The 25714-nt window shown below is 44.1% G+C and overlaps 1 protein-coding gene across 15 annotated transcripts in view; it reads right to left on the bottom strand.

The window, feature by feature from the left end:
- LOC148638614 (protein TANC2-like) overlaps positions 1–25714 on the bottom strand; it is a 224060-nt gene that overhangs the window by 57882 nt on the left and 140464 nt on the right. For 11 of the 15 annotated variants that reach the window (XR_015930926.1, XM_088622749.1, XM_088622750.1 and 8 more), the window contains one exon: positions 6386–6502. The exons of 1 other annotated variant lie outside the window; for it this stretch is intronic. Coding sequence is in view for 12 of the 14 variants with exons in the window: in XM_088622749.1 (XP_088478875.1) it covers positions 6386–6502 (117 nt within the window). In the remaining 2 variants the exon portion in view is untranslated. Of the gene's footprint in view, positions 1–3885; positions 4072–6385; positions 6503–21883; positions 22409–25714 lie in introns of those variants that run through there. 3 more of the 15 variants (XM_088622758.1, XM_088622760.1, XM_088622761.1) reach the window with 3 other exon arrangements.

Here is a 25714-nt window from a genome sequence, read left to right on the forward strand (position 1 = left end):
GCAGGCCTGACCGGATTAACAGGTAACACGTCCAGGGGTCGGGCAAGCAACCCACCTGACCGGTCGAATTCAACACGCCCTCAGCCCAGCAGATGGCCGAGGCAATCCCTCAGGCCTCAAACTGCAGCATCTCCTGCACTGGCGCGCTTACTAACAATCAATTTCCTTAAAATTAGTACCTGAAGCAATGGCCGCGATACTTTCTGAATTGCAGTGGAAATTTGTTTTCTATCCATTTCAACCATGTTTTTCTCCTCTTGGCATCTTTGCCGGGATCTTGTTCCTTTCCTCCCACACTATTCCACCTCCTGCTCCTGTGCTTCCCTGACACGGGCTCTGCAGTGCTGGATGTGCCGCCTGGAGCCGCCCTGAGTAAAGAGTGGTGCAGCTAATGGATAGAGGCAGCCACGCTCACTCCAGCCTGCAGCCGATGCTAGCAGGGAGACAGTGGAGCACGTAGCAGCCGGTCCTGCCTGAGAACAGGAACAGCAGCCCTCGGGCACAAACTGGAAGCCCTGAGGCAGTTGACTAATCAGACCATTCTAAATACAAGACAGGAGAATGTTCACATGCTACAGCCAGGCTCTGTGCTCCGAAGGTCGGTAGTGTCTTGGCCTACAGATATCAGACCGAGCCTTGCAATCACTGCAATCACTTTGTACTATGACCGTGTGCAGTATTTATTAATGAGACATACGTGTACAGCAAAAGTAAGAGACTAGATATTAAATCCATCTTGCTCTTTTGATAGTGAGTAGCTTCTTTTTCTGAGGATCAAATCCAGACAAACCAGGAACGATCCCAAGGAAGCTGCAACATAAACATGGCAGGGCGGCTTGTTCCCGACACCCACTAACCTCTGTGTAGAGTGCACACTATCAGTGGTCCTAAATGTGCATTCTCCTTTTTCTCACTTTTTGTTGTCAGGTCTTTGTTTCAAAGTTGAAGCAGAAATTAGTCTTGGCTTTTAAATTGGATTTTAAATATGTGCATCTAGTTTCCTTGTGTTCTTGATTAAAGCACGGAGGATACTTCTGAGCCTCCTTCCTTTGTTTCTGCAAGCAAACTGCCCACGGGGAAGAGTGATCAAAGACCAATGCACTGTGGTCTGGAAGTTCAGAGAGAGAGCACAGGGGTGGCTGGACATCCATGCTCCTGGCGTCTCTAGAATGCAGGACACACGCAGCAAAGACGCGTTTAAACACCGATGTGCATTAACTGCAGGTCTGTATGGCTGTCAGAAACGTTCTCACTCACTGCCCGAGTGCCACCTGCGATCTCCACTTGAGGTAAGGCTGGCAATAGCCCAGAATGCTGAATTTTACCCCTCTCCTATTTTTGTATTTTTGCAGTATATAAAACAAAAGACCAACAGCAACAAACAGTAACAATAGAAGAAACAAAAAACGAGAGCCTAGCAAGTCACTGTGTCAATAACCCACAGGGCTGTATTTACACCAGATCTTACATGGGAACCTGCTAGTCTTTTTTCAGGTTATGAGATGTTCTGTTAAGATCTGCTGAAAATGGCAATTATAGTAACAGGATTATATCTCATTGATTACAATTTCCCCTGGGACACTGAAAATGTACAGATACAGCAGACAACAACAACAAAAAAAAAAGTTTAGCGATACTTAAATTTATTTATTTTTCTCTTCCTTTGAGAAAACCTCGAATTTTCACAACAAAATAACAAATAACAACAAAGGCTTTTTATCACAGGAGAAGGGAATAATATTCTGCCTAGAAATGAAAAAAAAACGACATTATGTTGCGAGCAGCAGCCTGAGATTCCTCTGCTCTTAAATGGGAAGACGGATGGTTGTCATGGAAACTATCTGCGCGCTGTGGAATGCTTTCCTGCTCTCCGAATCCGCCTCTCCCTGGCTGTCCACGAGCCTGCCTGCGAGTCTCTCAGGAGAGCCAACTGCTTGTCAGGGACTGGGGGAGAATGCAGATAATTAATCCGTTAACATTACTGTAATCCCACTATCCCACTCTCAGGTAAAACCGGCCCAGATAATTAAAAGGCCATCTGCCCCCCCCGGTGTCTGGGGGCTACGCTAGCTTTCTGTAGTCGTCGACGGCGACAACGTCCGCGAGTGTCAGGACACGCCAGACACCATCTGCCATCTGCTTTCTCTTGAGTGTCTTAGTGGCGGCTTGGAAAAGCCCACGGCCATCAAAAAACACTTCTCCCAGGATTTTTCCCCCAACGGGCAAATCAGAAAGAAACACAAGCAGGGGATATTTACCGCTAGCAAGATCTGACTGTGAAGGTACACAATGTGCTGAACAGCACCTGGATGTACTGGTTACTGAACATTCCATTCTGACACGGTTTCCCGTGTTGCGATTATTCTGTATTGTTCTACATTTTTGAACCTGTCAAAACTAAGAATTTCTGGTGCTTTTTTGGATTTCTCAGAGATCACCTGCGGAAAGGAGACATGAAATTCACATCCAACAAAGTTTATGCATTCCACAAGTAGTCCCTCGGGTCCTCCGGGGTAGTTTTTCCCTTCCAGCTTTTCTCCATTTCTGGCCAATTCTGAGCTGTGTCCTCAATTCTGGACTTTTGAGGATGTGATCGGAATAGTTTTCGCCACCCAGCAACCAAAAACAAGTGGAACCCCCAGCCACCTCTGGGCCTGTTCTGAAGAACTGCGGCTGCTCATCACCACCCCCACGGCCTCTCCATCAGAGGCACCCAAAACCTACAGCATGTTGGCCACCTACCCCCTCACGCCTCACTAGATGAACTAGAGCCACACCTGATGGCAGAAACGCCTCACTGCGGCTGCTCAGGTCAAGACTCCGGCTACTGTTTCACTAGCTGTGGTGCGAATAAACAACGTGGCGAATTTGTGCCATCAAACGCACCCGACAGCACTTTCTGTGCCAAACCACCTTAAGTACAGTATATGAAAATGGTTGCAGGCGTAAGGTGTGAAAAAGCTTTAAAAAGGTTTGGTGCAGGAATCACAGTGACAGCGCATTTTAATTCTATACAGCGAATGCTGTCTGGTACTGCCTGGAGCAATTTCTTGCCATTATTCTGTTGCACTAACCACAGCTTCTCAGACCCTGGACCCCAAAATTGCAGCGTCTGTGGCTTTCATCACAGTCTGGAGAAGACTAGTCTCCTGATTTAGCGCATTTAGTCCTAAATGGCACTAGACAGTAAATCAGTCACATCAAGCAGTAGCATCAAATTTAGCTAACTGTCAGAAGCTCTGCAAGCTGGGCCCAGGAAGTCAGAACACAGACTTTTTTATTATTCCTCTATGCCACACAATGCACCTTGATTCTCCACTATCACGAGGGGTTTAATAGTTGTGTCAAATCTCATATATGAAACCGACAGTAAAGAGGCAAGAGATCCTTGGGGAACTAGTGAAATTCTGGTACAGGTACATTACACCTGGACAGATTTCTCCCCCGTGCCTGACACTAGCTGAGCTCATTTCCTGCCTCCTTCACCTCTAAGGCTGTACCCTCACTGTGTGGTGTGCCCTTGTGCGCTGCAACACAGAGACACCTGCTTGTGACAAGCAGAACTGCAATCATGTGTACTGAGGAAGATCACACTGCCTGCACTTCCTAGTTCTGTAAAGTAAAAGTAAACAAGCTCTAAGCACCAGGGAGGTGAGTGACACACAATATTGGAACAAACCAATAAGATATGTCTGACAGTCAGTGCCAGATGCTTACACTACACAGATCAGGAGTAATTCCTTTTCAAGCAGAAGAAAAGGGAAAAAAAAACAAATCAAACGAAAACTGTATACGTAAGAAGAGAACATGCCATACAAGCACCCTGAGGAGCATTCATCATTATAAATGACTGTCATTCAAGACTTGCCAACTTTCTGATCTTACCAGGGAGTTCAAGCAACAGCTTCCTCAATGCTTCCTCATGCAGTGCCTGCCTCTCAGTGAGTCAGCCCCTGAATCTCAGCGCAGAGCAGTGGTTTCTCCTCGGCAGAGTTACTGGCTCAGAGTCCACCGTAGTGCAGAAGACCAGAGAGCTCCGTCCGAGTCATCTCTTAATTACGTTGACATCTTCCATTATCTTTTTTTTTTTTAATAACGTGGAATCTCCATTTATTGTCCTTTTGATGCTCCTTCTCAGTTTGGAGACATCTGCTCTTAATCAGCTTGAACCAGAAGGTTTAGACTGCAGGTTTACTCAGAAAGCCTGCCTTTCACAGACAACATTTTCTTCCATCTGTAATCATGTGCATTTTCGATCAGTGATCCACTCTTTTTCACATGCCATTCTGAGAAAGAGTTCCAGCTTTCACTTAAATGGTAAATTATGCCAGAGTGGCTGCTGTACCATGCTACTTACAAAGCCTACCTGTTAGTGGCACTCTGTAGTTAAGCTAATCATTTCTCAATACAGGACTGAGAAATAATTTCATGACATTTAGTGCAAGTTCAATCCAGGCTATGTTTCTTCTTCCTTCGTGAAAGTGCCAATAGAGTAGAAATATTCAGCATGTGATAAAAAAGTAAACTATAAAATTTGTATTAACAGTGTTGTTTTCTATCATGAACAAAAGCCAAGAGAAGCTTTAAGAAGCACAGAAATTAGTCCTGTAAAATACTATACACTAAGAACCACTGGAGAATAATGAATCCATCGGAGTCATGTCCGTTTCACATGAAAAAAAGGAAAAAAGCAATTATCACAAAACTCGCAAAAGCAGGCACTGCTCAGTATCGAAGTCTACTTGCTGTAAAATCCCAGGAAAGGGTCAATCATGTTTTAAATGGTGGCGGTTTACATTCTTAGAAAAAAAAACCTGAGAAAATATGCTGACTCAAGAACGCAATTCTAAGCCCTGCAGTGCACTGAACGTCTCATTTAGATTCCTTCTTCTGCTCTGCCACTGTCATGACAGAACTGCAGCAGCCTCTGGATCGCTGCCTGTCCCGTTTGCGCTATCAGCACATATGGGAAAAGGCAAACCAAAACTCGTATCTCACCGACATGGCATGGATACTTCAGCTGCTATGCAGATTTGAAGAAGAATTAGATTAATACGGGGGATTATTGGCTTTAAGACTTAAAGAGAGGAGAGACTGTTGGAAAATGAAGAAAGGAGAGTGCTGGGAGAAAAATAATCCTGGGTTTGGATCCTGTTGGGGTGTCCCCCTGTGTGGAGTTTGCATGTTCTCATGTTCACGTGCATTTCCTCCGGGTATCCCCCCACCTCCTGAAGACACACTGGCATACGTGCCACTGTGTGTGTGCCCGGCGACAGCCTGGTGTCCCATCCGGGGGTGTAGTCCTGCCATTCAATTCCAGAGGAATCTCACTGTGCGCGCTCAACGAGACTTAGCCATGACCCAAGTAGAATCTCCACCCCTCCACCGGCCACTGCCACTCCTTGTCCAAGAGCACCGGTTTCTACAGGAATCCTTGGAAATTCAATGGAAGTTTTGGATGCTGGGCAGCTTTTGTCTTCTTGCTTACTAGTCCTACTAGACCTCCTCAAGGAAAATGGGCTTTCGAAAGCCATGTGAGATGCCACCCTGAGACTGAGCACCGGGCAAGTACAATAGCTCTACAGCACGGCCAGCCCGAGTGGGAGGCACCCCAACACTGTTTCGGACACTGCACTGACAAGAGCCCAACCTGACCCATGCTCACACGAGACTGGAAAGACAAAGCACAGTGGAGGAAAAATGAACAGAACACAATTCAATCTCTGTACTGAACCACAATAAACAAACGTTTTGAAAACATCCACAACCGCTACGGTTTTGAGTTATTCATTTGCATGTCTGTGCACAGGTTGTAGAAAACCTCTCTACAGAGAAACGCTCCTGTTTGCAGAAAGCTCTGGCCAAGACCTTCCTTGTAAGCCTATCCATTATACAGGACACGTTTAATACCATCAACTGATCCAGACTGAAGGAGCTCTGCCTGTAACACTAATTCCCACCTCTGAAGAACAAGAGAAAAACACAATTCCTTTAAAAATACATCACACGATTTCCAATATAACATTCTTCTGACCTCGGTGAATTCCAGCTGTTAAATAATATATTTTATGTATACATTTTTCTTTATTCAGAGGATTGAAAAGGGATGCTAATACCACAGGATTCCTTAACTGTTACTGGCTTGGATTCTGCAGTAACCAAAAGAAGATGTTAAGATGTTTGCGCGGATATAAGCGTATTTCAGCACAGCACACTGTGGAAGAGAAACTGCCTCTTATTCACTCAATACTGCAACTCAGCATTCTTCAGGACTGCTCAAAGGATGGCTTAAAAAGCAGGAAACACACCCGCACACACAAATAAATGACACAAAAAACAAACAAGACAAGCTTTAAAACCTGACACAACAAGATGGCAGCCTTACCAGGACAGTACGACTCCAGGTCAGGGTTCTGAGCAGGGGAGGTGGTGTGTGTAGGGGAGCCAAGTTCTGATTCAGGAATGCGAGGGCTCTCCACAAACTTTGCTTTCCGCAGGGGGGCTGGGAGAAGAGAGACGCACACCGACAGGGAGACAGGGAGAGAGAGAGAGACACAGAGACAGAGAAGGAGAGAGCGAGAGGGAGAGGGAGAGGGAGAGAGAGAGAGGGGACATGAGCGAGGAGAGAAACAGGGAACAGATGGAAACACTTAACCACAGTGTGTCAGGGAGGCTGGGGTCAGGTTACTGTGCTTGTTGGGCCACAGCCCCCTGGACAGGCGGGATAAAAGGAGCAGAATCTTCACCCCACCCCGCTGCCCTGTGCTGTCTGCGGGACGGGTGGGGGGAACAGGGTGGGCAGTGGGTGAGGGTTTTCCTTCATTAAATGAAGTTACAGAGCTCTCCTCCAAGATGTGGTCTTTGACACTTTCCGCATCTTCACTTTTCTTCTAATTGTTTTTATTGTGATGAATCTTTCCAACCCTGGCATGCCTTGTGTACCTAACTGGGCTGTTTATCACTGTCTGAAATCTTTATATGTAGTATAAATTAATGTCAAGGATTAATAATGAATGCTCTTATAGTACTAATTGACCCTTCACTTCCACTTCAACTACGTCTATTTCCATGAACACTACTCCAACTGCTACTATGACTATCACACTAACAGCTCTTAGTAATCCTACAGCTAATACTGCTTGTATTCCAAACCATGACCACTGCTACTAAAACCCAACTGCTACTGAAAGAACTACTCTTTTTACTCTTGCTTCAACCTTTACAAACGTTATCTCTTTCGTTTCTTCTCATCTATTACTACTTAAACCACTGACAATAATACAGTACTGGTCCAAGTAGTACTACGAGCAACGGTTCTCTTACAGAAGTGAATTTCACACTCAGTACAGGCTCTCTTTCTTCTATCCTGAATTCAACTACTCCTGCAGTTAGCTCCCTTCCTTCTTCTCCTCTTGCCAACCCTAACAGTAGAGACTGGTGGCAGAGCAATAAATAACACCAGCGGCCTATCTTCTGAAAGGGGATCGAGGAACATATCAAAGAAGGGTCTGGGATTTCTGTTCACACCGCACCAGCCCATGCCGCAGGAATTTGCCGGACATGGTTTTCCTTATCTGCACACGAGCACCAGGCACCGTTAGCCGAGGGCAACAGAGCGGCAGGAAGTGCAGCTGCCACTGTGTGCAATGACACCATGACAATGCACATAGGACAAACCATGACAGGGCACATTCCGGTGGTCAAAAAAAGAAAACATACAGATTGTGCTCAGTGCACATCACTAGACATCGGTGCAGTCTGTTTTTTTTTACCCCTTGGCCAGAAAAGTCTTTTAAAAAATGGGTTGCAAGGGAGAAAGCAGATAGTTGACATGAGACATGAAGATCATCTCTCGTTGATGTTCAAGTGCTACAGTAATCATGGCAGTTCGCCTGCCTGCTGATGACAGCTGAAATGCACTCAGCTCCCATTCAGAGATGTCATTAAAGAGCTCTGATTGGGCAACATGCAAATAAGCAGCATTTACCTGGTCATCAGAAATGTGACAGTCTGGCCTAACACCTGCCTGTCATGTGTCCCCTGGTATTACCATCAATCACACTGCAACTAAACAAACTCCTCCCTCTTCTAATACGACCTAAAAGCAAGCATGACATCACTGTTCAGTATAGCTCTCAATGCTGGCGGGGACCACTGTGCTCCAAGGCACCTTAGCTTCTCAGTAACTGGGAAGTGACTTTATGACTTAATTCCTGTATGTTTCCTCCAGCCCTTGAGCTCTTGCTGCAGGCACTGAGGTTTAAATGCATCTCCAAGAGCTCCAATACAAGATAATCTGAGCTGACACCCATAGAGACGGGAACCACGACTCCTTCCATGCATAGGGAATGCAGACTAGCACCAGAGCAAAACACTTTATGTTCATAGTGAAGAAGAAGGTTTCACCTCCTAAATTATATATTATGTCTGCACTTTGCAAAAACAATAACAGAGGTCCCTCGTGAGCCTTCTCTGTATTATTACTCTCACAGAAGATCTGATGAGACAGTGACATATGTTATAGCTGAACTGCAGCACTTTACCCTGTTGTCTCCTTGTAGGACTCAGCAAACCTGTGAGCACAGGGTGAACAATGAGGTCACTGGTAACACTGGGAAATGACAAGGTCAAATGCTAATCTAGGGACACACAAACTGTTTCAGCTGTTACAATTGGCACTTCTTTAATCATTGTCAGACCATCCCGGATTACAAATAGCTGTGGGAATGATCCACTGTCTACTACCAGTAGATGAGAAAAATACAAACTTAGGAAAAACATGAGCTGGTACTGCATCTGGGAATCTACAGTACATATTAGAAGATTCTTTCCTTTCAACATGCAGGCAGTTGAGAAAATATTCCCTTGAAAAATCTGCTGATTTCAAAAAAAGTTCAGTCGACAGATGTTTCGCTGTTAACTGGCTGCAATTCTCTGCTTTGTGTGCATGCTTGTTAGTGAGTAACCTGTCTACCACGCATCAAGTGATTCTACTGAGTCTGTAGATCTGGCTTTTTAAAGTGGACTAGACATCAAACAGACTATTAATCTACAAGCATGGCAGGGAAGCCACCTTCTTTTCTACTCAGATCCCGTTTGGGGATCTTTCTGCTCCGATCCTATGAATCATGAAGATCTTCTGGGATCTTTTCCATGTTAGAAATGTATTGCCATTCGAAGTCCTGGACTTCAATGGGGGACATACGGTAAAGTACATTTCTGCCACTTTGGTCCACAGTGGAACAGGAGGGATCCTCAACAGGCAACACAACCAGCTGCAAGATGCATTGGACAGTCCTGCTCCACCAGGTGCAGCCGCAGTGTTTCCAGTGAAGGATCTGCGCTGGCACCCCTACTGAACCATCTGTGAATAATGACGCGCCACTCTGTGTCCTGCGCGAGGCAGCAGGTGATCATTCATAGCAGTGGTGAACGTCACTGGCTCTCCAGCATGTGGACCAGAGTGGACTCCCTACTCCAGTTGGAAGCAGAGGCATCACCATACAAAACTACAAAAAACAAACAGACAAATAATACACAACACAAATAAAAATACTCAATACAATAGTCCTAGACATTTACATTTACACACATTTCGCTCTGCCCATTTTGCATTTTACAGTATAACGCCAGTCAAAATGGACAAAATAAAACAATACCATGCAGCATGCCACTTTCGTACTATACTTACTACACACTTAGAATCGAACAAAAAATAAAAAACTAAAGAAAACTGAACAATTTAACTCGAAAGCAAACAAACAGCTCATTTTCCAGAAAATCTTAAATCCAAAGGAAATCTGAAGGGAGTCAATGCTGTTATTATGCACGGATATGTTAATTCACTAATGTTGTCTTGGGCATCGAAGCCTTGATAACTACAGCTCTAGATCTATTTGAATCTAAGAAGCTGTTTTTCACTCTGTGTGGTTCCCTACAGATGATAAGGACTATGGATGGAATCCGACTACAGAGGCTAAGGAAAGATTTTTAATTGAGCAAGCTACTGTATAAGAAAAAGAAGTGGAGTAAAGAAACATTAAAAAAACTCACAGAGATGTGAAGCAGTAATATACACACTATGATAATAGATCACTTCAGAGCTGCAGGACACAAAGAAAAGTCTGAACCAGTTTTCAGACAGAGACAAATGAGGTCTCCATGAAGAACGGCCCAGCCCCCTCCAGCTGTCTGCTCTGTGGAAAGAGCACTCGGCCACTTCTCTGCTTTACACATAATTAAAACTGAAAAAGAAAACACTGCCAACATTATAAAACAGCAACACTAAGCAAACGTGTAGAGGAGTCCCAAGAATACGGAATCTCTGAGGACAAGGATAAGTAATGCAGCCCAATTTGACTCGAAACACAAAACACTCGCACAAGCAACAACTAGTGCAGTGTACAGTCCGCATCTGCATATAACTCATAGTTCAATTTTTAAGTTTCATCCTTCTGCTGCACAAAATACCAAATAAATGAGCCAACTATTAAAAGAAATGCAGATGTTTCTTGCAGCTTTTTTTAGAAACATAAGGAAAGTCTTTCGCTACTCAGGGACTGAAACAGTTAACGGATACTATTTAAATCACAAACATCACAAGAGAACTATGCACTGCGGTTAAAAAAAGAAGAAATAAGAGCTCTAAAATAATTAAATAATTAAAACCAAATCCCCCGAGTGCAACAAATGACATTTTAAAAAAACATCACTTTACAGGCAGGGTTTAACATATCTGCTTTAGCAGGACTGACACAATGATGGACTGCATCGGAGCCTTACTGCAAATCCATTCTACTAATGAGCTTATGTATATATAAACACACATACAAAAAAAACTGGAAAACTGGAATAAAATTTAGAACGTCCAGAGAGACTGGGAGAGAAAAATGCTTAATTAAACACTTAAAGCTTGAAAGTGTTCAAGTGTTAAAAGCTTTTTTTTCCATCTTAGTTTTCACAGACCCTATCTACATGACCTTTGATTATATATATGCAGTACTCTATATATACACTGAACCTTCCTGTTAAATATTGATGGACATTTTACACAGCAATCCTGAGCTGTACCTGTAATTGGGCATCTTACGGCAATACAAACACCTCTAGCCCCCAAAATTAAGAAACCTTTGTGTCGTTAAATGAAAAAGTTATTAACAACTGTCTGCTTTAACATGAGCTTCCTCCTCCAGGTTGGCTGAACTCCTAGCGAATCCTATTTTACTGTATCGTGCCTTTTGAGTTCCAGTGATTGAGAGAGACTGCCGAAGCAAAACTTAGGAACTGAAAAAGACAAAGCCATTCCTGGTGCTGGGACACTGTTTCCTTGTACTGGCACGTGGGCAGGGGTTAATAACCTTCATACAGTATCTCTGTGAGCAGCGGGCCACGAGGAAGAAGACCACAACATACAGTACTGCCACATACTGCACGCACAGATAGGGATGGATAAGGAAAGGGCTTTATCATTAGGCACTGGATAACAACACCTTGAACATCAAAGCCATTCTTAGTAAGAAAAAGCACCATGTGCAAGAATGTAAAACATGTGGTCTTCATTAGAACATTCTTTAAAAAAAACAACAAACATGTTGTGCTGTATCTGCTGCTGGAGCTGCTGTGCTAATGTGGGCTGTTGCTCTGTACGATGTTCATTCTAGTTCATACAAAACACATCAATCACTGGTCATCGGTCAGTTAGCTGCGAGTCCTAGCAAAGATGAACAAGCTGCCTGCAGCTGGTTCCTGTTGACCTGTGCTACAGGATGTACAGAAAGAGACAGTTCTGTTGCCTGTGACGCTATGATCAGATGAAAAGCTCACCCTGTACTTTGCAAATAGTGTTAATTAAATGCCATTCAAAAGTGATGGCACTGTTTTCAGCTTTTAACAAAGAAACAGCAATATACCAAAATGGCAAGTCTGAGAGAGGGAGAAGTAAAGGAATTCAGCACACCCCCATGTACTGTACACACAAGCACACCCACACACTGCAGTGTATCTCAAGGATCGAAAGAAAGCTCTTTTGTAAAACCTCAACACAAGGGGATGTGACTGGTATGGAAGGATTAGGAGTGGAGAAGATATGCTCTGTTGTACAAGTACTGTATATGCTTTCCAATGCTTACCAATACCTTACAAACAACCATTTGTCGAAAAAACTAAGAATTATGATCTCCTGCATTTGGTGTATACTGTATACTACTGTATACTGTATACAGTATATATGCAAATTGAGATGAATGCTTAACTGCAGGTGAGGCAAGACATGATTCAAGGATTATCTGTACTCTATCCTTTAAGACCTGAATGATCTTCTGCACTGCGCCGTGTGGATCTGTGCTCTGCAGATGGCTCTGTGCAGAAGCAGTATCCTTAACGCTGTGGATCCCACGCAGGCATGTGCTGTATTACGCATCAAGAGACAATGCACTGATTGGTCTGAAGCCAGTCTTTTTAAAGACAGCATCTTCCCACACTTACACACTGCCTTGCAGTCGCCTTTTGTCATTTTTTCCCCCTTTTCGGTTTGTTTTCTTCCAGCACAGCAAAACTGGGCCAGAGAGAGAGATGGTAGTCTTCATGAAATCAAGAGTAAGCTTAATGAAGCGGTCAAACGAAGGCTTTTTTTCTCCCATCACACCTTTAATTATGACGCAGTCACCTTCGAAAAGCTAAATTAAATTTCCCTTAATTCTACGTATAGGAAAATTTTCGTTAAAAAATGCACCATTTCATAAAACCTAATTTTATTTGATCTGGGTGCTTTTAAACGTGTTAGATATTTAACAATACATTCTTAAGCGATTGGTAAAAAGTCTTATTGATTGAAGGCAGGAAGTCTACCTGAGCACCTGTGACCTACAGTACCAGCTGAGCTAATGGATCAATTCTTTTCCAGCGGAAAAGCGGTAGGCTGTCGCAGCTGGCCCTTCTCCTTCTCCTCAGTCTCCAGCATCCACCCAGCCCAAGAACCTCAAGAGGCTCCCGCTTCACCCAGCCCAAGAACCTCTGGACGCTCCACAGCTGCATCCCCAAAACACAGGGACGGGGGAGTCAAGAATTACGGAAATAAATCATGCTGAAACTACTAAATAAATTAATGAAAATATCTAAACATATCTCAGGTAGTGAAAATGTCACCTAAGGGTAAAAAAAAAACAGATAACAATTAACACCAAGTGAAGCACTGGTTGCTCATCTTTTTTATTTTTCAGATAAGTGACTTCCATTAAGAGTCCTGTTTTTCAGTAATTTATAGTATATATATTTAAAGAGCAACAAACTCTGTTTTTTACAATACTCTTTTTTTTAATGGTTTTGACCTTTATGGTTTTTAACCATTTAAAACCATTGTTTTTTACCATACTTTTTTTTAAATGGTTTTGACCATAAAGGAAGGTGTCATAAAAATGACTTTCTAGTATCACAGCTGAATTAAAAAACAATATTGCCATTTCAAAATGTATATTAAGGTCTTGGATGCACCGCTGTCCTGGATGACTTACATGAGTAAAGTACATTTGATTGGTTTGTCCATAAAAAGACACTGTTATTAATGCTTAATTGTGGTCTGAAAAGATTAACGTAAAATAAAGAGGAATTATAAAAACAACAAATGTTAATGGTTCCAATACTCATTTGTTATGTTTTAGTGCTGATTAAAAATAAAATGATAAAGAATAAAAATATTTTAAAATATTAAGTATAGGAAAGGCACACAATGTACTTTTGAAGCACATGACTGAAGAAGGAACATCAAGAGCTATTACCAACTGCTGAGCTGCATATAGCAGATGCACAACATCACACTGAACTCCATTAATAAGATGGGGATGATGCTTTATAAGACTTCAAATTGCATTAACAATGCAATGGTAAAAGGAAATGGTGATTTCTAGATGAAGGTGTACAGTACAAGGTATTGTCTCTAGGGCTAGAGACAATTTGCCTACCTAATTGGAGTTGCTGCCAATTCAGGAAATAAATAGCAACACCAAGCATGACTTGTGGAAGCGTGACCTACGCATTGAGGGGGGTAACAGTTGTTGCAGGAGACAGGAAGACAGCCTACGGTCTCCATGGTAACATGAGACCAGAAGCAGTGTATCTCTGGTCTTTTTGCACAGCCAGAACGCGGCTCACAAACGCACTGCTCATAATTCCCTCACACCTCACGCCATGTCGTTAATCCTCCACTAACACATCGTCACGGCACCGCGTGTGGCAAGAAAGCCCGCACCACAGACAAGCACCGAATTTCCTCCCGATCTCCCCCCCGGGTACCTCTGCAAGCCTGTCGAGAGCAGATCAGTGTAGCCAGGCAAACCCTTCCCGTGCCATTCAACAGCAAGAGTGCTGCTGCTTCACACTCGCGCTGCTGAGCTAAGACTTTGCTGAGAATGATGGTACATCGATAGTCAAGAAGGCCTGCAATTTAAGCTTCGAGAGGTGACAATATATTCCCAATACAACTTAAAACACAGAGTTAGCAAAAGGTTGAGTCTGTGTTTTCTGACGATGCTAGTTCATGCAGGAGGGTAACATAATCCCGAGACCTTGGCTGGCTCTGGCTTTGCACATTAAAACCGCACGATGCTGAAGTCTTATTTATTTTCGCATTTTCCCTGTCACATTTGCCCTGGTGGGCAAATATATAGCCGCGATGGCTAGACTGTGTTATCTCAAGAGCTCCGCAGGAGCAGGAAGGGGGTCTGGAACGCCCCGCGTGCGCAGAATAAACACACGGCACGCCGCAGCGACCTCTGCTCCACGGTGGGGTGGGCTCCCACAGCGGGGGGTGGCTCCGTGACCTCAGGTCGCCAACTGCACGGTCCTGCACTCCCGGAGATCCGGTGCCTCACGGGAGGGATAAACAGAGGCATTTCACTGTCCTAGCTGAGGTACAAATACAGAGGCCTGCCACGATGCGCTGCATGTTCCCAAAATAGCGGATTCTCCCACAGTACTGCCGTTTCAGTGTCAGCCTTCTGCGTAACCGTGTGCATCAGGCCCTATGCGATGGACATGCTCCTCCACAAGTTAAGGTTGATTCTTTATGTGCCTGGTGTTTTCCAACAGTAGCACTATCTCTATGGTAAATCCTCAGTCTCAGCAGGGCTCTCCCCTTAAACCCAGCTCAACGGTCAAGGCATCAGCATTTCAACGTACTGTACAGGTTAACGAAGGTGTAATATTCCCAAGGCTCACTGTACGTGTGGGACAGCAAATCATGGGATTTTATTTGAAGGTGTCTGCTGTGCTGTGCGTGTGATCATCTGAACTCCTTCAATCAATCTCTCTCTCTCTTTCCTGGATGGAAAAAAGGGTGAAATAATGGAAAAAAAAACCCAGAGAAAGGTCAGTCCAATCAATATTTCCCTCTCAGTTTTTCAGCGATTTCCAGAAGACGAGAGATGAAACTCTAATTCGCCAGGTCACGTTGCCAGTGTGTCTGGAGTGCACACCTGAGAGGGGCACACACACACTGCCACGGCCAATCATCCGACCTGCTCGAACCCGCCCAGGAAAAGCACACTGTCCGCTCACTGCACTTCTGACCTCTGACCTTTAGGTTCACGCACTGGACACGGGCTGTCTAGCAGTAACTCTTCCCGGTATTCCCCAATCATTCCTCGCATGCCTGCATTGCACAGTGATACCAGCACATTCCATACAGTACAACTTTCTGTCGCCGTCCGAGACGACGCTGTCACACCTACATTCTCATACCTACAGTACAAAGCCTTGCAAATCCTTAATTTTGGCAACAATCTGGTATTATATTTCTTTAAAGGATGTTGACTGAGATCTATTTTTGGAGAGACTTTTCCCAGCAAGGCTTTCCCCTTTGGTCCAGGTAAATGTTAACGGATATCGCACACCACTCCTTTAATTTCACAAATCACATTTTTCGAACAAAAACCGTAAATGAGATTTTTTTTGGGTTTTTTAATACATTTTTTGTTGAGAAATAAAATCAATGTAAGAAAAGAATGTCTTACATTTCATAATCTCCTTGAGGGTACTGTATTTAACTTTCACCAAGTTCTCTTCCAGATCAACTGAATAACAATGCAGCACATAAATGCATTAGACTGACTAAATGCACATTATCAGCAATTATCAGTTAAATGCACATATACAAATAGCACTGTAATAACATATGAAGCAACAGGACAGAGAATATAGGATTACTGCACTCTGCACTGGACTGTACTGCTTTAATACTGATGATTAAATCAGTATTGAATCATATGATTATTAAAATGATAAACACAATGGTGTGAACACATCTAGCTCACATTTACATTGTATTGTATTGACATTTACAATGTTTGCAGTTCAGCCACTACTATTTGCAACCAGAAGAAATGCTATACTGAATTAAATATATATAATTATATTTATCACTACTATTATAACATATAACTACCAATCAAACACAGGGGCGTCTCTGTCTGCTGTGTGACATGAGAAAATGTAAAGCAAGGTTTTGCAGACAGGTGAAACAGCAAAAGAAAATCCTCTTAATACATCGCACTGCCTTTTGTTTTTTCACTTGGAGCAGTCAAACGCTTTCTGAAAGTGCAATTCAGACACAAGCGCAGCAACACTTCTCATCCGCACTGAATTCTGGGAGCTTTGTGTGCACTGCATCTGAAATGGAAGAGCAGCAACGTCTGACTTGGTTTAAGTTTAAAGGAGTAAATCTCCAGGACTTTTGTAGGCGCAGCTAATTGTGTGCGCATTATTCAGACTGGTCTTTTTTTTTTTCTGTGTTCTAATAAGATCTGAAAAACTCGTTAATCTCCCTGCTGGGCTTTGTAAGCAAATAATTAATATTTGTACAAATAACCTACCGCAGGCTTCAAGCGCTGAGATAGCACTGTCCTCATTCCGACACCGCGATCTCAGATGCCCCCTGCGCACACACATTTGCCATGGGGACTGTAGGATGCTCGTCTGTCAGGGCACACGGAGCTTTGCCCCCTAAAGCTGAACAAACCTCCTCTGTACAGACCTGCAGCACAGTGCCCCCGGCGTGGGAGGGGCTGTATCTGTAGTGTGCAGACACTGTCATACACTGCACACAGGGAAACGACTGGAAATGAGAAGGAAGCGCAGCTACTGTAAGAATGAGAAAAGAATGGACACACAAGCCTTTGTAGAGCCTCCACACAAAAGGTGTTCTGGGACAGGGTTCCCGACCATGCGGTTTAGGCAAATAACCTGACATTGTTCAAGAAACAGGTATAAAAGACCCTCGGAATTGACCCATTGGCAAATGAGCAAGAGAAATTGCACAGCCACATCTCAGTCACATCATTGCATCAGATATATTGTGATCCAATAAAAAAATCAATTTTTGGTTATGGTTTTTTTTTTTATCAGAAGGATCCCAAAATGGTATACAAAATAACTTAAAAGTTCTGCAAATCAGAGCCCGTCCTGCCTATCTTGCTTTTGGGTTGTTTAGGAGCTGGGTGAATCTAAAAGTTCACCCAGCTGTTTCTTAAACGTGCCCAGAATTTGGGCCTCAAACACCGACAGTAGCTGGAAAATCTGTTCCAGGCATCCACTACTCTTTGAGTAAGTGCTCCATATTATTTGTAACTGCATGTGTCCCTGATTTCACTACTGAGTGTGAAACAGTCCGCTGGGTTGAATCTATCTGGACCCCTGTACACCTGGATCAAACCTTCACTGCTCTGGGATGAAGAGATTGCGCTCCCTAAATTTTGATGGTCTATCACAGTCCCCCGAGACCAAGAATCATCTTGTTGCTCTTCTTTGTGCTCCTTCTAATGCACACAGGGGCTTAGTTCAAAGATAGAGGGGTCTAACATTTCAACATGTCTCAGTAGACTGTCTTCTACAAGCAAAAAAGAATGCATTAGTCACCTTTCTTCATGACAAAATACAGTTCTCAGACTACCAGTCACGGCCAGGCTCCTGCACATTTTCACTCTGAGCGTTAACTCCTCTGGGCTGCAGAGTGCCGAGTCCTTGTGGGCAGCCTGTGGGAGCACATGATTAATGGCCCAAAGACTGGGCATAGCGTAGGGAGCTTGCCACATCACCACTGCGACACGGCACGCCCTGCTGCAGACCCAGGGCCTGGGGTCTGAGGAACCAACACCCAGAGCGCGGAGGCGCACTGCTGACCCTCGCTATATCACTCTTCAAACCACGAGGTCGATCAGCGACTGACGCCTGTGATTCCTACAGTAGCTCTTTTCCAGCCTTTCTTTCTTATTTTTACAATGTGTACCTGAATCAAGGCTTCTGACAATGCTGGGATGTTGTTACTTGCCCCCACTGTGAGAATGATGCAGATACCTGTTCAAGACATTCATATATCTCGATTATAACGGGCAAGCACAAAGCCTTTCTGTCCCGGCAGGCAAGATTCTGGCCAGGCCAACATGAAAACCCGAATCTGTTCTGGATTGACGCACTTTCTGAAATCCTGATGCACCGATTGAAACCAGCTGTTAAGATGCATCGACTTTTGTTCATGCACACTGCTGACAACACTCAACACTTTACATAAAACCCAGAGCATTCAGCAATGATTGCACTCTTGCAGACATGACAAACAACTGGAACAAAGCTCGGTCCATTACAGTTCCCCATGCTGCCCAAACACTAACTACAATTTACAGCAACAAGTTCTACCTCCCTTGGTTAGCATTGCTTTGAAAATCACTTTTCAATGTGGTCAACTGTTGTTCAGCCCATCTCCAACAGTCACTTTATACCACTGTCATAGAAGCTCGGGGCTATATTTGCCTTACACCGCCGTGACATTCTGCATGCAATTTCTTACAGAAAAGATATCATAATCTAGAGTCCCCAGTGACTGACTGCATATAACAATACGTGTTGCAAACAGGGGTTATATACTGTAAACCAGAAATAGACAATTGAAATAAGTAATCATAACTCCCAAATTGTAAAGATTTTGCCAAGAATATACTAGAGCTGTTGGTAAAATCAGATGTGCTTGAGTTCTTTGTTCCATGGCACAATTTTGGTGGAAAGAGTAATATATCATACAGTCTGGGTTAAACAAGTAGTCATTAATAATGACACCACACAAACTAAACAACACACAACATACACAAACAACATGCAAGTTACATTTACAAACAAGGCATCCTGAAGGCCTTTGTCTTGACCTGCCAAAAAAAACCCAGACTGCGACCAAGTATTCGAACACCTAACAGGCCCAAAAATAGAGATAAATCTGCCTTCTGCACCAAACAGAATACAACCTAGAGTTAAACCTCTCTATATATAAACCTGGATGCTACTGAATGGGAAACCTATCTCCTATTCAAAAAATGCATCCACTTACCAGGAAAGGACAGGAATTAAAGTTTCCTAAAAATAGAGAATGGTCAGCCCTCTTAACAAGGGTTAAATACTCAACTCAAATATGATCTGAAAGGCTGACCAGAATGTCTTCACTGTCTCTTTTCCTCTCTCCTGTCCTTGCTTCTTTCTGCTGCTTCTCTCACTCTGTTCATCTGCCTGTTTTTATCCTCTGCTACTCAGCTGTCATTTACCCAGAACTTAATCAAGGTAAACCTTATTTCTTTGATCGTTGTCATAGACAACACTTAATACATTTCTTGCTTTGAAGCTCCTGAGAACTACAAATGTTGATACTGACCTAGATGTCTGACTATTGTCCTACGGTTCTTGAGACAGATAATAGCCACAGGCTGTCACTGAGACATACAGTACAGTACCACACAATGCTGATTGGGATGCAATTCTGCTGCTTGCATCCACAGCTACTACACTGGTTAGCAGTGAGTCACCCCAACTCTCTCACCAGGGAGAAATGAAGGGTTGCAATGAGACTTGTAAAAATGGAGCAGCATAACGATACCATGAGTGGCTCAGACTCAATAATTTTTTTTTAAAGGGGCACAAAATTAATTTCTCATTTCTTACACCGATCCTGAAAGCCCAGGCCTAAAAGTTAAGTAGGGACCTCATACAGTAGTATTTAAGTGTGCGGGTTGACTCATAGTTGATATAAAATTGATGCTTGGAAGCAATAAGGAAGTCAACATACTGTATGCCAACCACATCCAGGACACATGGTGAAAGGTTCAGTATTCAAATCAAGGGGTGTTAAGCTAAAATTACACAGTGATGAAATCAATTAGAACACCATGTACAGTTCTGCTCACCTCATTATAACAAGGGCATTGCTGCCCTGAAAACAACTCAAAGAAAAGCAACCAGATTAACGCTTGAGCAAAAAAGCAAATTGTGCGTAGATGAAAGAGCACAATCTCTTCAGTCTTGTACGAATGAGATAATGTGGGCGGCATGACAAGTTATTTACAGTCCCTAAAGGTATTCACAAGTTTAACACGATGGACTCTGGACTCTTCAGATTCGAGAACAAAACTGACCCAAGCTGACAAACAGAAACGAAGAAGAGTTTTAACACTTCTTTACACAAATGGTGGTGGCTGTCTGGACCACGTTTTTGAAGCTAGTTTCTTGAGATCTCTCAAGAAATAACACATCAGCTGATTGGATCAATTAACTTCATCTAGTAACTCACTAAGATTTTGGCTATCTTGGTTGTAATGTGATCCTCTCATTTACAGAACCTTTACAGTGGTAAGTTTCTTATTTCTAGAATATGCCAAGTCCTACCTTAGAAAAGAGTCTTTTCAAGGGAGGATGAAAAAGCAAATATGCATATAGATACAGTTAAATCCCAGTGATCAACTGCAGCTTATTCCATCCTAGTTTCCACAGCTCATTTCAAAGACTAGTACAAAGCAGTCCATGTCTACAAGAGTTCCTAATTAGCAGTCACACAGACTGACTTTGCTACATTTGGTGACAAATGAATCACCAGTTAACATTCTCTTACGATCACTAAGCATGACATGGATCTGTACAGGACGTCTTTTTTTTTTTACGGTTGAAATCAAACCCGTCAAGAGAAGAACGTTTTATTGATTGTTGCTTCGAGGTTTAAACTGCACGACCACGCCGACTGATCCTCCATGCCAGACAACACACAACGACCTCATTGTCCGTTAAAACCTTTCAGCTTACACCAAACTAGACATCAGGACCGCGATGTGATAACGACACCCATTTCTCCTCGAACAAAAAAGAAAACCCTAAAATAACCCTGGATGCTCATTTTCTGCCCGCTACTGTATTTGCATCTAGTTTCAGCAATGTAGACAATCAAAAGCACAATATAGTGCCTGGATGTTCACAACATATTCAATGGCCACGGCTGTCATAATCCACCGGTGTAAACAAACTCAGGATGGTCAGTCCTACACACATGTGCACGTAAACACACCGACCCACCCACAAACATACAGCACACACACAGACATGCAAGAGCAAACACGCCCACACAGAAACCTGTTCTCTCCCACGCCGATTCACACACATACCGTCTACGGGCAACCAATGCACTTAGATCAATGACAGATCTTTTTTCCCCCCTCACGATTTCTCAGTTTCGCTTCCCTACCGGTTTCGCTGTGGAGGGCTGGATCTCTAACTCCTCCTGTCACCCCCCCGGCCAGCTGGAGGGCTGGCTGGTTCTGTGTAAGCGGGCCCGGCCGCCTAGCACTACAGGTAGGAAAAAAACAGTCTCCCAGCAGTGCTGCCGGGGAGCAGGCGCCCGGCCGAGCTCCCCCCGGCCGGCCAGCACCGGTGGCCTCGGCACCGCGGCTACAGAACACAGCCCCGCCCCCGCCGGCGTGCCCACAGCCCGCTCCCCCGGCCTCCCCCGGCCCGCCGAGCCAGGCCGGCCCACCTCCAGGGCACAGCGGTGCCAGACGCCAGGGAAGAGAAGAGACGAGAGGGGTCGGCTCACCGTCGTCAAACCAGATCCCGCATTCCGGCAGGCTGGGGTACGAGGCCAGCTCGCCCCCGTCTCCCTCCAGCGACACGAACAGTCCCTCCGGCCCGAAAGATGACCAGCTCATCAAAAAGGCTTGCGGGGCGAGAGGACCAGGCGCGGATCTCCGAGGAAGGAACAGGACCAGAGAGGGAGAAGGCAAGAGAAGTTCCAGGCGTTTCGTATATGGACAGGCTTTCACAAGCTCCTGGGTGACCACAGAGCAGTTACAGTACAGCTCTGAGCCGCCTTCGTTACTGTATCAGCGCGGAGACGGGGCTGGTTGCCTGTCATCCTTCTGCCCGGTTCCCCCTGGTCTGGGCATCGACGCGCGAAAAATCGCAGCAGGAAAAGGTAGATAGTGCGGCAGAATAACACAGTAAATGATTCATTGGCGTTTTTTTCCCCCCTCTCCGTGTCTCTCTCTCTCTCTTTAACATTCAGTGGTAATACAGGAGAAGCTTCCACGAGCAAAGCCCAGGTCTACAGCAGATGAATGGTGCAGTGCTGCTGTTGTCATGGCAACCGCAGGGGAGGAGGAGGAGGGGGGGGGGGGAGAAGGAGGGAAGGGGAGGGATAAAAAAAAAGAAAAAGGAACAGAGTGATTAAAAGGGACTCTGTTGCAGATTCCCAGCAATGACTCCACTCCACTCTACAAGGAGCTGGAGAGGACGGAGTGGGCTAATCCTACTGCAGGACCAGGCAGGGGGGGAATCAGACAGCGGCTCTCCATCACAGAGTCTCCAGAAGATGCACCTTCCTTCCCCTGTCAATTCCAGTGCTGCCCTTGCCTTACCCTTGGGAGTTTCTGGCACCCTGTGAGCTCCCCTGCCCCACGGGAGCTCCACTGCTCGCTCGTCCTCCATCACACAGGCCGGCAGATTCGTTCAACAAATGCTGCCACTTGTTTTCCAGGCCAGACCGGGCCAGGTCAGGCACCAGCGTGAAGCGGAAAGCCGTGACCCCCTCCGCACGAGGCAGAGGAGCCTGGGAGGGCACGCCAGCACAGCAGGAGGAGAGAGCAGCTCCGCCAACGTGCCCCACAAAAACAAGCGCTGCAGGGCAGCGTCTCTGGCCCTCCGCGCTGACATACAGCACAGGGGAAGTTGTTTTCTTGTGACATGTGGAAGCAGTCACCCCCAGCGAAGGAGTGGCAGGGCACCGCCGCACATAATCGCTTAAGAAGTATTGACGAAGTGATAGTGCTTCTCCCCATGTTGCTGAGAAAGTAGTCCGAAGCAGTTTATTTAATCCAGAAAGCACTGTTGTAAAGACGGATTTGCGAGGCACATCAAGTCTTATTACCGCTACAGCTAGTTCAAACTGAGCTGCCGGGATACAACAACAAAAACTGCACTGGCTTTCAGTGAGATATACTGTTGAACTAACTTTAATTGATTAATTTAATTTAGCTTTTAAGTTTTATATTGATATTTTACATTTACATTAAGTATTCTACCTGTTTAAACAGTTATGAATGTACACTTTTTTAAACTTGCCATTTTTTTTCTGGCTACAAGGCTAAGAGGAAGGAGTTATAAGTCAAGACTTCAAGAGTTCTATTCTAAGATAAGGAAGATTAAACACATTAGGTTTCTAATTAATTAATATTTTGATTTGCTTGGAGGCAGTTAATTACAGCGAACAACCAAATCATTGATAAGATATTCTTAAAAGGGGGGAAATTCATATCCTACTTCAAACAGGTTAATGATATTCTAAAATCAAATGCACACATCCTGGCACCTTGCCCAGGGTGAGACAGGTGAGTCTCAGTGAAACTCAGAAGCAAACAGGTGAGCCTGGAATACTTCTTCTTTCACGTACACATGGAATAGATGTTGATCCCAAACCCAGGAGGCAGACAGTGAACAGCAAGTACTGTATGATGGATCTACATACAAGCCCAATTGAATGCCTTAAAACTCCTGTCTGTATACAACAATGGGAAACACTTAACTGCTGTGGCCTGTAATCCATGAATATTGTCGGGTCTCATTTATCATTAACACTACTGAAATGGACTCATGTCTCATTACGAGCAAAGCAGTACTATACTGTACATTAGAAGGTGCTTCCTTTATTTCTTCCAGTACCTCTTTGCTTTTGTGTGCTCTGAACACTTCCAGACACCACAATAAAAAGGTCACTCATCCATTTTGCCAAACAAATGACTTAGCAGATGGAAGCAAAATAGGGAGTGCAAAGCATAATTGGAGACGGACTTGCACAGAGCTTGCAGACCGAGAGAACAGGTATGGCAGCGCTGGAGACACAAATAAGTAAGGTGAGTTTACTGTACAGATGTCTGTGCGTTAATACTATCCATATTTATTAAAGGCACTAGCTCCAACCAGAAGGAAATGATCTTACAGCTGACGCTTGCTGTAGTTTGATATATGTACAGTTTAGCATTACCGTCTCCTAAAAGCATTACTTTCAGTTCAGGAAACCAGTAAAGCCATTATTGGGCAATGAATTTAAGATGTTCCCATAACGGCTTTATAATGGTGAATGCTTTGTAATCAGTCAGAGATCCATTCACAGGTTTAAAGGTCAAGTGTAATTTTCCTTGCCCTAAAACTAAAATCTATAGCAAGACAGCAAATGAATTGATTAATTACAAGGGAATATGTAATATAGAAAGCCATTCAGTGTAATATCCAGGGATGGTTTCTGGACCAAGACACAACTATAAATTTATTGCATGTACACTTGGATCCCAAATAATCAAGTAGTGTCAGAATAATTTGGACATTTTTTACATTAGAAGTTCTGGTTTACATTTTCAATTGCACAAAGAGGAATATCACCTATTTTGTTACCTTCAAGGTACCAAATAATCTGAAAACCGGTGCTGAGAAAAAACAAAAAATACCCATCTTCCATATGGAATTTGGAGAAAAGGTTTATAAACCGAGAAAACTGCACTGAAGGCGCCTTTAGTCTTGCTGTGACTTAACAGTAAAAAAAAACTTAAATAGTTAAAGGAAATGTAACAAACTGCACCCTCTTAGACCATTATCTTAAAGACCTGTAAGACAACCAATGAGCTGTCTTATAGAAAGAGCCTTAATTCCATAAAAATATAGTGCCTTTAAGCACCTGAAAGCACTGTGAGTGAAAAGGCAAAAATATAAAAATCTAATTTAAACCCTAACAAACCCTGAGGTACTTGTACATTCAGAGACAGGGGAGACTGTCAAGTATGAGCCACAAATTGGAGGACTGCTGATTTTAACTCATAATGAGAGCTGCAAGACCTTTACTGGTTTGTAGAGACCAAGGTTTCAGAATTCAGATATGCACACAGTATATCAGCAGAGTGCTGCACTGGACAGGTCAGTCCCAAAGAAAGTTGACCAGGAATCGCTCATCCAGCCAAACCCCTTCAGCCCCTCGGTAAAAACCATGCACTTCCATTCTGCGTGCTGGAAATCACTGCCCCCAATTCAATTCAAGGCATAACCTTACGAACAGCCAAAAATAACCCCCCCCCCCACCACCACCACCACCACCATCACAGCCCACACCCCCTGCTTTTCGGAACTGAATTTCTTGGTTCGTCTCAAACCAGCTGTGACTCCATTGCACCCCATAGGGAATTAAATCAAAAGCTCATTGATCTTCTGAAAAGGCCACGGCTTTCACACTGTTTTCATTTCATAAGACGTGAAAAATAAACTGGCCTCTGTGTTATTCCCTGCCCCAGTAGCCAACTGGAGGAGGAGTGGGCTGGAATGAAAAGGCTGGCAGGGAGCTCTCTGCTGCACGGCTGGTGGCAGATGTGTGATCCGCACGTAGCAG

This window comes from Lepisosteus platostomus, chromosome 28 (genome assembly GCF_059453375.1).
Source record: "Lepisosteus platostomus isolate fLepPlt1 chromosome 28, fLepPlt1.hap1, whole genome shotgun sequence".
Classification (NCBI taxonomy): Eukaryota; Metazoa; Chordata; class Actinopteri; order Semionotiformes; family Lepisosteidae; genus Lepisosteus; species Lepisosteus platostomus.